Here is a 17,219-nt window from a genome sequence, read left to right as displayed (position 1 = left end):
TCTGTTATCCTTAGACACCAAAATGTCTAATAAAACATTATTGCTTAAAACCAAGGAATACCTTATCAGCCTGATTCTTTTGCTGAGCCTCGAGGCTGCCACCCATGACTGTGTAAACACTGATCCAGCCGTCAAAAGAGGCAGTGGAGAACACAGAGGGATTGCGGGGACACCACTGGACATCAAAGCACCACTGGTTTTTTGTTGGAAGTTCATAAACCACCTGCAAGGAAAAGCCATGACCATCAATAGTGTATGTTTTCTGTGCATGTAGTGAAAATAATACATATTAATGACATGTTCTGTTCTGAACAGTTTATATTATTGAGGAGAGCAATTTATCTTCTGCTTGGATAGTTTTGGATTAAGAATCTAGACTAGGCTGACAGCACATTCAGAAGCATTAGCTTTGAAAATAAAAGGAGTATTTTATTTAGGGATGAGCCTAGGGTTACTGGTGTCTGGGTGCAGGTTTTATTTTTCCACACACACACACACACACACACACACTAGCATGAATACTTGCTCCAATGCACACAAACACCATACACTAACACCCACACATTCCCACTAATACACAAACTCAAAAAACATACATCATTACCTACAACATACCTAAACACACACGTGGTAACTCCATACACTAAAACACACCCACAGTATCATCATACACTGACACACATTTCTTTCATACTTACATTGTGTAGAATTCATTTTTACAACAACTTTCATCTTAGCAATTACTTAACTTTCTACTTATGTGCCCCCACTGAGATGCCCAGACACATCTGGTTTTATTAAACATTTCTTGCAATGTAAGATTCCAAAAACGTTGATTGCATCAAATACTAGCTTGCATTTGGGTTTAGCTGCTGAAGGTATCTCTCTCTCATATTATATGTTTTTCAACAAATTCAATTTTAAAAAACACAAAATATAAAAACCACACACTTCACTTGTGCTTGGGTTCCAACATAAAATCCGGTTGTCTTTGGCACTACTGAGAAGCAATTCTGGGTCATCATTGCTCCAAGAAATAGATAAAATTCCCCTGAATAAAAAAACAGAAAAATGAAAATAAAAATCAACACAGTGTCTTATTTTTAGGCACTGTTGCACCAGATGATAAAGTATGTTTACATTTCATCGTATACTAAAACTTTAGGATGTCATCAGCAATTACATGCAGCAATGGGAATACTTACAGTTATAAATAAGTAGCTTGCAAAAACACATGCAAGTCAGTAAGAAACATAGAAAAACATTGTGATATCATGCTGACATATTGATCTATATTATTTTACGTCAGTTTAGGCTGTGTTTATAGCTTAAAAGGTTTGAGTACCGTTTTCACAACATTTAACATTTATGCAGTGTTGCGGTTTAGTTGTAATTTTCTTCCCTCTCACTTGACTCCCATCAAACCATATATGTTTGAAAGCTAGACTTACCTCTCTGCTCACCACCGCTCCTCCTGTCCCACGCTGCTGTCTGAAGACTTGTTGTGCCTTCAACATGGCTTCCACGATTCAGACAGTGTGCACATGCGCACACGCATCTGATGCTCGTGCTGTGCAGAATAGGGAAAGCTTGGGTTCCATACAGACCCTTCTTAAAGGCACAGACTCCTTATGCGTTCCATACCTCATTTTAGCTCCAGATTAGGAACACTATTAAAACTTTCTGTGGGCATTCCTACAGTGTCTAAGATAGTGCCTGGTGCATTCTTGTTGTAGTAAAGTGTTTGTATCCGATGTTCTGTTACTGACCCTGGCTTGTCCTGACTACGATTTCTCTGTATATCCTGTTACTGACCCGAGCTAGTCCTGACTTCGGTTACTGCTTTGCGGATCCATCTGGTGTGTCAGATCATTCTGGAGTGACATAGGACACCCCAGGGTATTAGGGTATAAATGCTGGTATTTAAACCCTTTCCATGCACTAATTGTATCAGCAGCCTTTATCAAAGTTTCTGGTAGGTTTTGTGTGTGTGTGTGTGTGTTTTTTCCCCCACACACATTGTAATTCAGGTATGATTTTACAGTCCCTGGTATATGTCATACCCAAATAACTCCCCAATATGTATTCAGCAACATCTCAGTGATACAGTGATACTACCCATGCATTGGCATTTTTTGGGTTGTTTTAGGGCTAAAATGCCACATTTGAGAGGTGAACGTTTTTGGGGGGGAATCTTAACATCTGGTCAGTCTGTGCCTATGTCCTATTTGAGACATATTTGAACACGGTCAATTCAATATACTCCCTGCAAATCATACATTTTTGAAAACTAGATACCCCATGAGTATTTCAAATGCCAGTATTATAACTCTTTCCATGGGTGGTATCACTCAGGAGATGTTGCTGAATACATATTGGGGTATTGTTTGGCTACAGCATAAACCAGTGCTAATTTTAGCCCCCCCCCATCTTGTTGGAGCTGGATAGTGGCCCTGATGGTGACATCACTAGAAAATTATGTTGCCACACTTATGAACTTTTTTTTTTTTTTTACTTTTTATGTTTTCTTAGTGTGTTTTTTAGGTGTTATTTATGATTAGTAAATTAGTAATTGGGCTTCACTGACTTGCATGGTTGGATAGACGTTAATTTTTTAGTGGGTGTCACCATCTTGCGAGGGGCAACATATCTTGTTATGGTGCTTGTGGCCATTCTTCTGAGCAGTCACAGTCCCTCGGGTGGGTTTTCTGTGTTGTTGAATGCCTTGATAGTCAAGTAATTACAGCAACACTGTTTGTGAGATCGTTAAACACTGTCTATACTCGTGCGAGGCACGTCAATTGTCGTCAAGGGATTAAAAAGACTTTGGGTAATCCATGTGCCAACAACTCAACAACCATGTGCAAACACCCACTACTGGCATTTTATTACTTGCACAAGTGGTCATTTCTAAATCTAAAAATGTTATTATAAACATTTATTACTTTTAAATGTTTTTAAAAGTACAGTTATATGAATGCCCCACCCAAACAAATTTCTGATGTACTGCTAATTGCCTAGGCCAGTAAGAAATGGGCATAAAGAACAGGACTACCTTGCGTGATTCTCCAGTACTTTTAATGGAGAGCTAGCAAATCGTAGGTCCCAGAGTTGAATGACGGGTAAACGATCATCTTCAGAGGAAAGCACAAGCTGGGTGGGAATCTCTGGGTGCCACATCATCCCCGAACAGCGCATCTGAAGGGGTTCACAAAAAGGCACAGGGTAATTAAGGCAACGACTTAATTAAAATGTAAAGCAAGATAATACACAGTATGATACTGAGGAAACAATAATAAAAGCAGACATATACATATTTGCTAGGCTCTTACCCTGTTGCTGTGGTCACTGACTTTAATGACTGGTTCATTTTTGCGTAAATCCCAAACCACGGCCTTACCACTTGGATGTGCAGAGGATAAGATATGCTGGACCTGTCTGTTCCACGAAATGGCGCTGATGTCTTCTACAGGCTGCACAGATGAAGAATCAGGTTATCACTGTGCTGGTATGTTTGTTATTCAGTACATTCATGTATAAACTGCAATACAAAGCATTATGAGGATAGAAGCTTAGTGGAGATTTGTAGTTCTGCATTGTGTTTATATGCAGTTACATCCAGCACAGGTCCACGGGGCAGCTGTGGGGATGTTCAATAGGAGGGTTACAAGTGAGATTTTTGAGATCAATTGACAACATTAACCATATGATTGGAGAAAGGGAGGCATACATACATACATAAAATAAGTGTTTCAATAATTGAAAACTGTGTGATAATCCTTTAAACAGCTGCCAGACCTGGCTTTTCAGGAGAATCAGTACAGTAAAAGGTTGTGTCCTTTGAGTATCTTTTGTTTGTTTGTTTTTTAAGTAAATTTAAATGCAACATTTGGAGATATCAAGATGAGTGCCAGGGTTGGCAGTGAAAGGGGAATATCTAGCAAAGAGCCAGCTGAAAAGACCCACTTCATAGAAGGGTAAGATCATTACTTGGAGCAACATGGCTCTTCTTAACTGGAGACCCAGCATCATTTAACTCATCAGAACCTACTTCCAAAATAGCTTATGTCTCTTCAGAGGTATACAACCTCTTTATTCTTAAAAGAACAGATCACATTTTTTCTATCCCTACCTTACTAACTCAGAACTTAATTGCCCACTAACCAATATCAAAGAAAATTAACTCCTTAGGGACAAGCATTGCGGATCAGAACACAGTTAAGCAGTGAAAGATAGAGATAATTTTTTTTATTTTTTATTAATAGTAATAAAATGCAGTAAACACTGTAACAGCATACATTGTGACTCTCCAAGTCAGGAGGAGAAAGGATGACTCCTCTGTTTGTCATTTTACAAATCCGTGCAGGTGATTTGCTTTAACAGCCATCACGTGCATGGAAATGTGATGGATTGACTGTAGACCGCAAAGAGATTCTGTAGCACTGCTATAAAAGCGATTTGAAAGCTAACAACATTAAAAGCATAACATTCAGAATTAACACTGATACATGTTAAGACATTTTGATACAGACTGTAAAGAGGGCCCTGCCCTTGAAAGTTTACAATCTATTAGTGATCTAAGATAGCGAATAGAACAGTTATCAATAACTTATGGGGAGGAAGAAAATTAAACAAATCCTTAAGAGAATAATGCGACTGAACCCATGATACACACATCAGGCGTGTTTCTAATACAGAAAAATAAGTTTCAGTCTGTAAACGTTGTGAAATGCTGCTCACTTTAAGGGAAACTATCACGCTGTAGAAAGTGTGTGTGTGTGTGTGTGTGCACAGCCATGTTCCAAAAAAGGTAGTGAAGAACCAATCCCATGACTCTCAGTCACTCTAACAGCCCACCAAAAATCACAAGAGTTGCAGTTTATTAACAGCTGGCAACTATAAAATTAGGTTTTTGTTAAGGACAACACAAGGTAGGTTTGACTAAATACCAGTTCTCAGAACTTTGCAGGCAGGGTTACCTGTCTTTACTTTGAGGGCAAAATACTTACAGCTGTCATGCTTGGGAACACTTACCTGGGATTTTGCGCCAGGGGTCATTGGCACAGCAAAATTATTCAGGTCCCATATAAATACTTCAGAATCATTTGCACCAGAAGCAAGGAGGTTACACTACAAAACAGTAATTTTGGTTGAGATCAGAGATATTACAGCAAGTGGGGAAAGGTCAGAGTCCCTTTAATCATGACCAGAGTTGTGGATTCAGTGACAGTGACTTAAACATAAGGCAGATCAGGACAGTTAGTGAAACAGTCAGATATATCTGGGAGCAGGCAGAAGCACAAGCTGTAGTGAAATCTCCTGCCTTCAGGAGAAGTATGGAATGTTCACAAGATGTCTATACAGCCCTGTGGAAGGAGTTTTTAGGAGAAACGCGATAGTATTTTTGTTCTTTGGTAAAGAAATTACCATTGAGGATCTATACTAAATTAGGTAGAACCGGTAAAATGATAGCTGCATAACTTATAACATTTAGCACCTTAGGACTCTATGTTTTGTATAGTTTGTTGTTTTCAATGAGAGAAGAAATAAAAGGCTACTTTACTGTTTGATTATTTATAAACAGACGGGGGATGTTTTTTGTTCTTGCTTTAATCATTCTGTTGTCAATATCTCTGCAAAATGTAGCAACTCTGTTTTGTTGAAAAAAACAAACATGTAGACTTGGTAATGGGTCATTAGGCCATGCCTTTTACCTGAAACGGGTTTAAGTCGAGAGCCCGGACAGGGCCAGAGTGTTTGTCATTCTTTCCGATCACTGGGTCTTTCCCCGATTCAAGGATCTGAGAAGCACTGTACAATGTAATTGTTCCATTATCTCCACCACCAACGATCATACCCAGTGAGCCATCTAAGCCACCTCCATGTCTACCCCAGACGATCTTGTGGAATCTGGAAGAAACCATAAGTCAGCAGACCAAGGCAAAATCTATGAAGCTCAATTTAAATCAGTGTGATTATAGAACCCCATTTCCTCATGGAAATGGCTAAGAAGACTGATGAAATCTCAGTATACATTATACAGGGCCAGCTATGCTCTTCCTACAGCAGAAGCTCACCAAGGTTGGCCTGAATAATGTATAGTGAACCAAGACTTGAATCTAGAGACATCTCTCCCTTTAGTGAACAGACCCCATTATATGTCCCTTTGCTTGCTGAGACTTGTTCATCACCCTGATTCATTACACTTGCTAATGATACCTGCTGGACACAGGATAAATGCCTCTTCTTTTCATATCAGGGTACGGATCCCCAAAATCCACCTCAAAAATTTCAAGGGCTGCATTTGTGTTGAAGGATGCATCTAGCTGCTGTGCAGATGTACCTTGAGGAAACAAAATATGAGCTGTTAAGGAGAGTGTCACTGGACAAATAATCTGAGATGTGGATCTGTATTTTGCCAGATTAAGTAAAGCAGTATTAATGATGCAAATTAATTTCACAGTTACACTATACAAGCAACATTATATGGGCACTGCCCCTAATTATTAAGTTGTTTCAGCCACACAACAGGTGACTTTAAATGTGGCACTCTCATACGATGCCAACTCTGTCATAAGTCAGTATGTACTGTGACATACTGAAGCAGAGCATCACCCTTCAAGACGACCACTGCCTTGCTAAAGAAGCTGAGGGTAAATGTGATGGACTGGCCAAGCATGTCTCCAGACCCAAACTCTATTAAGCATCTGTGGGGCATCCTCAAATGGAAGGTGGGGGAGCGCAAGGTTTCTAACATCCACCAGCTCTGTGATGTTGTCATGGAGGAGTGGAAGACTCCAGTGGCAACCTGTGAAGCTCTGGTGAACTCCATGCCCAAGAAAACAATGGTGGCCACACAAAATAGAGGGTGAAGCAGGTGAAATGATGCTAAAGCATTGTTGAAAGCAGTTACCTGTTGCTAAGTAAATTGGGTGTTCATTTGCAGGGCTCCAAACTTGAACTGCAGATCGTTCAATTTCTTTCAACTTCATTTTCTGTATGCACAAAAATAAATCAATAAACAAACAACTGTGAAGTACAACCTTACCAAGTATGCAATTCATGTGCAAATAATAAAAATGAAAATAGTTTATTCAGGGCCAGCAATAAAAGTTACGGCTTTCACACTAACAGGGTGACTTTCCCTTCCATTTTCATTAGAAAGGTATAAGTCAGTGTCCCTAACCTTAGTAAATAAGAATTCATATCAAAGAACTGAGTGTTTTAACCCCTTAAGGAGCAGGCTGTTTTTTATTTTTTGTACCCTTTGTGACCAAGGCTGTTTTAACACTTTTGCGGTGCTCATGTTTAAAGGTAATTTTCTCCTCTCCTACTTAGTGTACCCACACAAGTTATATATTGTTTTTTTTCAGGACAAGAATGGCTTTTTTCAGCTTTCATTAATTACATCTATTTCCCCATATTAATATTTTTCCATATTAAAATGATGATGAAAAATTGAAGAAAGAAAAAACTTTATTTAAAAAAAACTTTTACTCATCTACAAAAGTTAATGAAAAAACCTGCTAAATAGATTCTGCTATTTGTTTAGAAGTACCCAATGTTTTTTTGCTAGTTATAGGGCAATAAGTACCAGTAGCATTTTGTTATTTCAAAACCATTTTTTTCCAAATCTGGTCATTCTGCCCCATGTGCTATTTGGGGCATCTTAAAGCCGACCAATGCAATTTACCCATCAAACCATATATTTTTTAAAAACTAGACACCCCAGAGTATTTCAAATGCTGGTGTTTTAACCCATTCCATGCACTAATTCTACTACCACCCTTTGTTGTGGTAGTGATTTATTCTGTGTTTTTAATCACACAAATTGTACTTTAGGTCACACAACATCCCAATATTTGTGTAGCAACATCTCCCGAGTACAGCGATAGCAACCATGCATAAAAAAGCCACATTTGGGAAGTACACTTTTTCCATTTTGGTCTGTGCCTATGCCGTATCTGGGACTTCTTTGAACCCGGCCACTCCAATTTACCCCATCAAACCATTCTTTAAAAAAATAATAATAATAATAGAAAAAAAAGTAGACACCCCTTGGGCATTTGAAATGCAAGTATTCTGGCTCTTTCCATGTCAGAATTTTTGGAAAGATACAGCACTAATTTTAGCACTTGTCAAAAAATATATATATATTTTTTGTTTTAAGTTAGAACTTTTTTTTTCATTTTGTATGAACTGGATAATTCTCATGGTAATATCAGTGCATAATTATTTTTAAATGATACCACATTTTTATTTTTATATAGAAAGCTGGGCTCCATAGCACATCCACACCACCTGTATTCAACCTGCAAGGGAAGCCAGTTCTCAGGAGGGTCTGGATTATTTTTTTAAAGGACGCCCGCCATCTTGCGAGTGGCAAAATCTTTTGCAGGGGTGCCTGTGACCGCTCTCTGAAGTGGGCACAGTGCGTCCTGGGGTCAGTGTTTGATGTTGCTGAACGCCTAGCTATTGAGGGATTTCAGTGACACCAGGGGCGACCGTTGATCTCCTCCTAAACTTTTAAAATAGGCGTCCAGTGTATGGCGGATGTTGATACCCCAGGGAGGGGCCAAGCATGGCCCCTGATGCCGATCTCGGTGTTGCTGAATGCCTCAACATCAAAGCATTACAGCAACACCGATAAAGCAAAGAAAGTGATTGTAAATAGCTTTCTAAGTTTGTTTAATGGCATCAAGTGTAACTGACTGCTTTTCAGTGATGTGCCTGGCACGTTATTGGTTGTTAAGGGGTTAAACACAAACACTCATGCTTACTACTGTATTTGCTCAATTTTAAGACAAGGTTTTTTCAAAGCAAATACTCTGCAAAATACCCTTCGTCTTATATTTGAGGTTGTCTTGTAATCAAATAGAGGTCTGACTATAAAACTGCAGCGGACCTGGATCCTCCTCTCTGGCAGCCGGTGGACATCTGCACGATGCGCGCTGACAACCTCCAATGCTGCCAGGGCTTCTATGACGGAGCACCAGTGTGACCTTCCGGTGCTCCACCATAGAAGCCCTGGAGGAAGTACTGACCAGCAGCAGCGAAGGTTGTCTATGCGCAACATACAGACTATCACCAGCTGCCAGAGCTGCAGGGGACCTGGATCTTCCTCTCTGGCAGCTGATGAACGTCTGCGGCGTGACCTTCCGTTGCTCAGTCATAGAAGCCCAGACGGAAGTCCCAGGTAGCAGTGGAGGTTGTCCACCAGCTGCACCCACTTGACACAAAGGAGTCTGGAGCACGCGGACAAGTCTAGGGATGCATCGGTAAGCCGGGGGCACATATAGGTCGGTATAAGGCATATCAAGGGGGCAAATAGGGAGGAATAAGGCATATCAGGGAGGCAGAGTGGCATATGGGGGGGTAGCAAGCTGCGGGGGGTAGCAAGCTGCGGGGCAGATGTGCATTATTGGGGAGCAGGTTGGCAAATAAAAGGAAATAAAAACAAAATGCATTTTTCTCAATCTTAGTTTTTATTAAATATAAAAAAATAGTTTACATGTAAATTAATATTTACTAATAAAACATTTTTATAGGGTAGTCTTATATTCAGTCTTATTCTTTTTTTCTAAATATTTATATTTTGGGAGGTCATCTTATAAATGAGCAAATAGGGTAATTTACAAACATTATACTTCATTATAAACACAGCATGAAATTCAAGTCGTCATCTAAAATAAATATTGTATATGCTATTGGAGTTGTACTAACATATGCAGTAGTACTTCTCTAAATAATACATGTTTTATTGTGTAATAATTTGCATGAGTAATTCTGTTATGTAAAAAAAAAATGCCAAAATGAATGGGAAAAAGTTCTGGGTGAGATTATTGATATAGAAACATAGAATTTGACCACACTTATGAACCAGCACTGTACAGAATACTCTAGGTGAGGTCTGACTAGAAATATTTAAAGTGGCATAACAACCCCTACTAATGCCTCTCGCTATACAACCCATCACCCTGCTTGCTTTTTCCCTCAATTTATTGCTTTGTCTACATACCTTTAAGTCATCATAAATAATTACTCCTAAGTCCCTCTCTTCCGTTGTCACTGACAGAACAGTGTTCCCAATGCTACATTCCGCTTTGGGATTTTTATGTCCCAAGTACATTATTTTACATTTATTAACACTAAACTGCAGCTACCAAACTCTCGACCATTTGTCAAATGTGTCATTTGACTTGTTCGACTGGAAGGCCCCCACTGTTGTAGACCTTTGTATCATCCCCATACCCCATACTACAACATTCTGCCTCCTAAACCATTGTGTTATCAATTCAACTATTTTGACATCCAAACCCAAAGTCTACAATTTATACTTTTCTTTTTATGAGGGAAGCATGTCAAATGCCTTACTGAAATCTAGATAGGCTATATCAACAGCTTCTCCCTGGTCTATTATTTTAGGCACCCACTCACCAAAAAATCCTCCATTTTGTAAATACTAAATTCAGTATCACTGTACTCAGAACATATTGCTGAACACAAATTGTGTTAAAATACCACCCCCTGAAATTCCCTGGGCTGTCTTATTTTCAAAAATGTATGGTTAGATGGAGGTAAGTTGAACCAGATGGCTTAAAATATGTCCCGAATAAAACATGATGGCAAGATTACGGCATTTGGTAAGGTTTAGACATTAATGGCGTGTGTTGAGTTATTTTGAGGGGACAGCAAATTTACACTACACCACATTATATAGGCTGTACACTCACTACTTTACATTGTAGCAGAGTGTCATTTCTTCAGTGTTGTCACATAAAAAGATATAATAAAATATTTGCAAAATGGTGAGGGGTGTACTCATAGAAACAGAAAGTGACGGCAGATAAGAACCATTAGGCCCATCCAGTCTGCCCGACCTCTGAGTACTTTTCTTAGTACCTGCCCTTATCCTATATCTAGCTTGACCTTATGCCTATCCCATGCTTGCTTAAATGTCTTTACTGTATTAACATTTAGCACTTCTGCTGGAAGGCTATTCCATGCGACCAATACCCTTTCCGTAAAGTAATATTTCCTGATGTTACCATTTAAGCTTTGCCCATCTAGCTTATGACTAGGTCCTCTTGTTGCGGTAGTATTTCTCCTTTTAAATAAAATGTCTTCCTTTATCTTGTTGATTCCCTTTAAGTATTTAAATGTTTCTATCATATCCCCTCTGTCACTTTCTTCCAGGCTATATAGGTTAAGATCCTTTAACCGGTCCTGGTAAGGTTTATCCTGTAATCCATGAACCATTTTAGTAGCCCTTCTCTGAACGTTCTCCAACATTTCTATATCCTTCTGGAGATACGGTCTTCAGTACTGTACACAATACTCCAAGTGAGGTCTCCCCAGTGATCTGTACAACGGCATGGGCACTTCCCTCTTTCTACTGCTAATACCTCTCACTATACAACCAAGCATTCTGCTAGCATTACCTGCTGCTCTACTGCATTGTCTGCCTACCTTTAAATCCTCAGAAATAATTACCCCTAAATCTATTTCCTCGCACGTTGAGGTTAGGACAGTATTAAATATTCTATACTCTGCCCTTGGGTTTTTATGCCCTAGATGCATTATTGTGCATTTATCCACATTAAACACCAGTTGCCACAGCTCGACCGTTTTTCCAGTTTACCTAAATCATTTGCCATTTGGCTTCTCCCTCCAGGAACATCAACTTTGTTGCAAATTTCGTCAGCAAAAATACATACCTTTCCATCAAGACCATCTGCAATATCACTAATAAAAATATTAAAGAGAATGGGTCCAAGTACAAATCCCTGGGGTATCCCACTGGTAACAGGACCTTGCTCTGAATCTACGCCATTGAGTAGTGTCACAGTGTCAAATGCCTTCCCGAAATCTACTGCACAACCTTGACCAATTACTTTAGTCGCCCAATCAAAAAAATCCGTTTTGGCATGATCTTCCTGAGGTAAACCCATGTTGTTTTTGGTCTTGAAACCCATGTGACTTCAGATGTTCAACAATCCTTTCCTTTAACATAGTTTCCATTAATTTCCCCACTACAGATGTAAGACTAACTGGCCTGTAGTTGCCCAACTCCTCCCTACTGTCTTTTTTTGTGAATGGGCACAACATGGGACAACTCCCGTTACCAATGATTTGTTAAATAAATCAGTTAACGGTTTTGCTAGTCCATCAGGTCTCATCCGCTTATTTGTCTTTACCTTAGAAAACTGAAGTGGAACCTCCGCCTCGATAAACTCACATATTTCAAATGACTGTCTTTTTTCCTAACTGAGGTCCCATTCCCTATTTTTATTTGTAAAAACTGAACAGAAATATTCAATGAGGCAGTCAGCTAGACCTTTATCCTCTTCTACATACCTTCTTTCTTTTGTTTTTAATCTAACTAATCCTTTTGTGGATACTGTATGTGTGGTATCACTGTACTCAAGAGATGTTGCTCAACAACAGACTGCCAAAATGAATGGGAACATAGTGAATTTTATTTTCCTCTGTATATGTATTTTTAATACTAAAATGTGTATAATATACCGTATTGGCCCGAATATAGGCCGCACCTTTTCCCCCACTTTAGGTCTTTAAAGTGGGGGTGAGGCCTATATTCGGGTTTAGCGCAGGGATGTGCAGTTCGTATTGCCCTGAAGCCCAGAACATGCAGTTCCGGGCGCCGGGTGGGTGGTTGTTTTTCTTTTTCATTTAGCCCTGCTGTGGCTAAGCAGCAGGGTTAGGATCCAGATCCCCCTCAATGTTGCGGGGGACCTGGATCCTCCTCTCTGTCCACCAGCCGGCCCCACAAGACACCAGGGAGTCTGGGGGTGTATTGGTAAGTATGGGGGGCACTTCTAGGAAGCAGAGTGGGATATCAGGGGGCATAAAGCATATCTGGGGCAGGTGGGCATTTCTAGGGGACTAAAGCATATCTGGGAGGTGAGGGTGGCATGTCTATAAGTAAGGTGCATTATGAATTAATGGGGGGGGCATTAAAATGGCTATTGGTTGTCTGTTTGTATATAACATATGCTGATTTACTGATCGATACCAAAAATGTTAAAATACATGTATGCCTGTTCATTAGATAAAATACTGTTTTACCATTCCCCTAATGTGTATTTTTTCTTTAGAAATATTTTTTTCTTTAAAACAGCACCAAACTTTAAGGGTGCGGACTATAATTGGGCACGGCCTATATTCGAGTCAATACGGTATATACATATACTTATATATAAAAATATGTATGTATGTATGTATGTATGTATGTAGTATCCAAAGAAAGCGCTGTCCTTTTTAAAAACAACATACTACTAGATTTAAAGTTATCCAGATATACGGTACTATTTTACAATTTCTTAGATGGCACAACCCACACAACCTGATCATCATACTTCACAGAAGTGGACCTTTTCAAGGATGGTCAAATAAGCCACTTAAAACTAGATGGTACATATTCAATATCTCAAAATAAATCCCATACATGAGCTTAAACTAAACTCCAAACTTAGCATGGTATTCATACGATGCATGTAATAAGTTAAAACTGCAAGTGTGGGGTAAAGAGGCTTTCATGCCCATTCTTTTAAATTAGTGTCTGAGTGAGAACAATGTTTGAGTCCGGTACCATCAGAAAGAAGGTTAATTCATGGGGCCCTCCATTTTTTTATTAGATTTAATTACTAATAATAATTTTACTCATCTCCAATATACAACAAATGAACATGTCAAACACTTTGGGACACGAAATACAATTAATCTATATACATGTAAATGATCATTTCAAATGACCTCTTAACTATCCTTCAGGATCAACCACACAAAAATATAAATTCCCTCCCCCGGGCTAATTCACAGTGGGAGATTCTATCTTCTGCACTCGGGTTATATAATAACAATAATCACTTCCACTGGATGTCCTTACTGGAAAGCTGTCGTGGCTTCCTTACAAGGTGCTCCCGTTTAATACCACCCTACGCTACAAGCCTCCCTGTTACTATTATGGAATTATTATAATTTTACTTCATTTAGAGGCATTTTTGCTATCATTTTCAACACCCACCACCTGTAGTAAACTGCTCCCTGTCAGGCCCGGTTTCTACGTCACTTGACAGTGCCAGAAGCCCTCAGCTACTAGGTGACTGTAACCATGCAATAAACACACACTTTACATCCTCCACCCCTTCCGTAAAACACTCGATGGCGTATATTACCGGGCTCGGCGATATAGCTGTTTTGAACGGGATATTTGCGGCCGGAACGGAACGCACTGGGGAAAACGCGCTGCAGCGGGTAACTCCCAGCCGCTGCCCAGCCCGTGCTGCCTGCTGGGGATGGTAGGTCAAGGCCATTGGGGGCGGAATTGCTGCCATCTGCTGGTTCCCAGCTCCGTGACTCAGGTGTAACGCGTGCAGCGCTGCAGTGTTTTTATCACAGGAGGGATGTTGGCGGGTTTACTTCCTACTTCATCAGGGCCGCATGACTATTAGTAAACAAGTCGTATTCTCCAATAAGCGGAGCTTGCGATACCATTGCAGTTTTGAAAACTGATGGCAGAAAGAATAAAGCTCAACGTGAGCTGTCACTCCTACAAACACTAATGGAGTTAAGCTGAGCGGGGAGGTGCGCTTGACAAAGGGGGCAGGGGGGCATTTCTCCTTGAGCTTTGATTTTATTATTTTGGGCTACCTGCTAAAGCTTTTTTTTCCCTTATAAGTCAGGGGTGAGTCTGGAGTTAGTGGGCTGCCCCTGAACTAAAACACACATACTAACACCCATACCGTTTCCCCAAACTACCTCCCACAAACTATGCTTACCCTGACACCCATAACACCATTTGCTGACACGCACGCACGCACGCACGCACGCTAACACGACACACTAACATATACACACACTTTAACACCAGATATAGACACCATACATTAACAGCCGCACATGTTATGCAGACACATAGGATGCTAACATGCACACTCTAATGCCATACACTTACACATAGACAGACTCTTAAACACCATACTCTAACACCACGCATACTTACTATCTCTTACCTTACGCGAAGCACTGTCTTCATTGCAGCCCTACTACATACCTCCCAACATTTAAAAATGTGAAAGAGGGACACTTTTTAAAAATCTTGCGGAACTCACTAATACAAGCAATTGCACTTTAAAATGCCGCGCTTGCATCGCCACTTAAAACACACTTTATTTTTGTCAGCACAGTCGTGCATATGAAAAATAACCAACACATTGAATTGAATTCCCATAAGGCTCAGCCAGACATACTTCTTCCATGATGCTGGCTGAGCGTCATGGGAAGTGCAGCAACAGTAAAGCTGCAGATGCTAGCTGTTAACTAAAATTCCTATGATTCTCAGCCAGCCAGGTGTCCACCATAATGCAGGCTGAGCATCATTGGAAGAGTAGTCCACAGCAGCAGAGATTTTTTTTTTATTAAAAAAGGCTAATGTCAGCCTCCCTCCCAGGACTCCTACACACTGCCTTTACACACACCTGCCCATATACACACATACACTGCCTTTATACACACATATACACATACACTGCCCTTAAAGAAAAATATAGACAGGGACACTGCCCTTATACACACACACATACTTGTACACTGCGCTTACACACACACACATATACATGTACACTGCCCTTTGATTTTGGAATAAAAACATTTGCTACTGCAAAATTTTTTAGATGAAAAAGTTCAATTTTATTCAGTGGAACAAAACAGTGATCACATTATTCTTCACGATATTCTTGTAAGAAACGTATTTCTTAATGTAAACTATTTTTTCATATTTAATAAAAGCTATGATTGCGATTTTTTTTTATTTGCCAGCCTGCCCACCCACTTATGCACATCTGGCCCCAGGCTTGCCACTGCCACCAGAAATGCCTTATACCCCCCTATATGACATTCTGCCTCCCTGATATGCCTTATACCCTCCTATATGCCACTCTGCCCCATGATATGCCTTTAACCCCCTATATGCCTTATGCCCCTCTGCCTCCAGAAATGCCTTATGCCCCCTATATGCCACTCTGCCCCCAGAATTGCCTTTTACCCCTATATGCCACCCATGGGACATATAGTGAGTTAAAAGGCATTTCTAGAGGCAGAGTGGTATATAGGGGGTTAAAAGGCATTTCTGCAGGCAGAGTGCCATAAAGGGGGTTGAAAGGCATATCATGGGGCACTCTGCCTCCAGAAAAGCCTTAACACTCCCCTCCCTGACTTACCACTGCTTCTGACTCCCTTGTGTCTGGTGGGGGCAGCGGGTGGAGGCCGGCGTTCATGAAATTAAAGGGGCTGGTGTGTACGCACCGTGCCACCCAATGGTCATGCCTCAGCACTTCGTCCCATGTTCATTAGGCACCGGGGGCTGGAAGAGGCTTTCAATCCCATTTGCAGCCGCTGAGCGGCTATCCTGGTGTGCCGGCCCTGGCGTCACCCTTCCTCTGCCCCTGCAAAGCAGGAAAGAGGAAGGGATAGGCGGGACAGAGACCCAAAATCGGGACAGTTGGGGGGTATGATGCTACGGCATGTTACAGAACATTGCAGGGTGTCTTGGTTATAAGGGAGCCTGGGGTGTATTTGGATGGGAATTGATAATACATGTTGTATATTGTAGATACCAAATCTGCTTTATTGTTGGGATAAACTTTCCCCTGTGCTCAATGTAACCACAACTTCAATGGAGTTGTTTTTATGTAGGAACTTCCTATTTTTCCAGACACAGTCCCTCATTTGAATCCAAATTTCACAACCACCACTGCGAGTTATTTCGTTGGAAAAGTTTGCCAGAAGGTCTGGAAAGTCTGCCTAGAGAACTCTGGCTCCACTTGCAGGTTGAATACAGGTACTGCATTCAACCATGCAAGTCAATCGAGACCATCTTTCTAATCACAGTGTGATTAGTAAAATAAATAAAAAGAAAAAGAAATTGTTAAAAAAAAAAATTGTAAGAATAATTTCTCACTGACTTCACCATCAGGGGAACCTTCAAGTTCCCAAAAAACATAAAAGAAAATACATATAAATATTTTTGTGATTAAATCCTAAAATAAGCACATTAGCTTAAAACAATTATCGCATGGAAAGAGTTAAAATACTGGCATGTGAAATGCCCATGGGGTGTCTATGATATGACGGGATAAATTGAATTGGCCGGGTTCAACAATGTCCCAATTAACACGGGAAGGAAGGATTTCCAATTA

The 17,219-nt window shown here is 40.3% G+C and overlaps 1 protein-coding gene across 2 annotated transcripts in view; it reads right to left on the bottom strand.

Moving 5' to 3' along the window:
• Positions 1 to 14,388, bottom strand: part of SEC31B (SEC31 homolog B, COPII coat complex component) — a 50,762-nt gene extending 36,374 nt beyond the window's left edge. The window contains exons 1-9 of one of the 2 annotated variants that reach the window (XM_053450284.1): positions 14,199 to 14,388; positions 6,914 to 6,995; positions 6,220 to 6,343; positions 5,715 to 5,910; positions 5,035 to 5,130; positions 3,333 to 3,473; positions 3,056 to 3,198; positions 952 to 1,051; positions 62 to 223 (exon numbers count right to left, since the gene is read on the bottom strand). In XM_053450284.1, coding sequence (XP_053306259.1) covers positions 62 to 223; positions 952 to 1,051; positions 3,056 to 3,198; positions 3,333 to 3,473; positions 5,035 to 5,130; positions 5,715 to 5,910; positions 6,220 to 6,343; positions 6,914 to 6,995; positions 14,199 to 14,357 — 1,203 coding nt within the window. In that variant the 5' untranslated portion in view covers positions 14,358 to 14,388. The remainder of the gene's footprint in view (positions 1 to 61; positions 224 to 951; positions 1,052 to 3,055; positions 3,199 to 3,332; positions 3,474 to 5,034; positions 5,131 to 5,714; positions 5,911 to 6,219; positions 6,344 to 6,913; positions 6,996 to 14,198) is intronic. The other variant, XM_053450285.1, reaches the window with a different exon arrangement.
• Between the last annotated feature and the right edge of the window lie 2,831 nt (positions 14,389 to 17,219).

Source organism: Spea bombifrons, chromosome 11 (genome assembly GCF_027358695.1).
Source record: "Spea bombifrons isolate aSpeBom1 chromosome 11, aSpeBom1.2.pri, whole genome shotgun sequence".
In the NCBI taxonomy this organism is placed as follows: domain Eukaryota; kingdom Metazoa; phylum Chordata; class Amphibia; order Anura; family Pelobatidae; genus Spea; species Spea bombifrons.
This window is presented reverse-complemented; position numbering and strand designations above follow the sequence as displayed.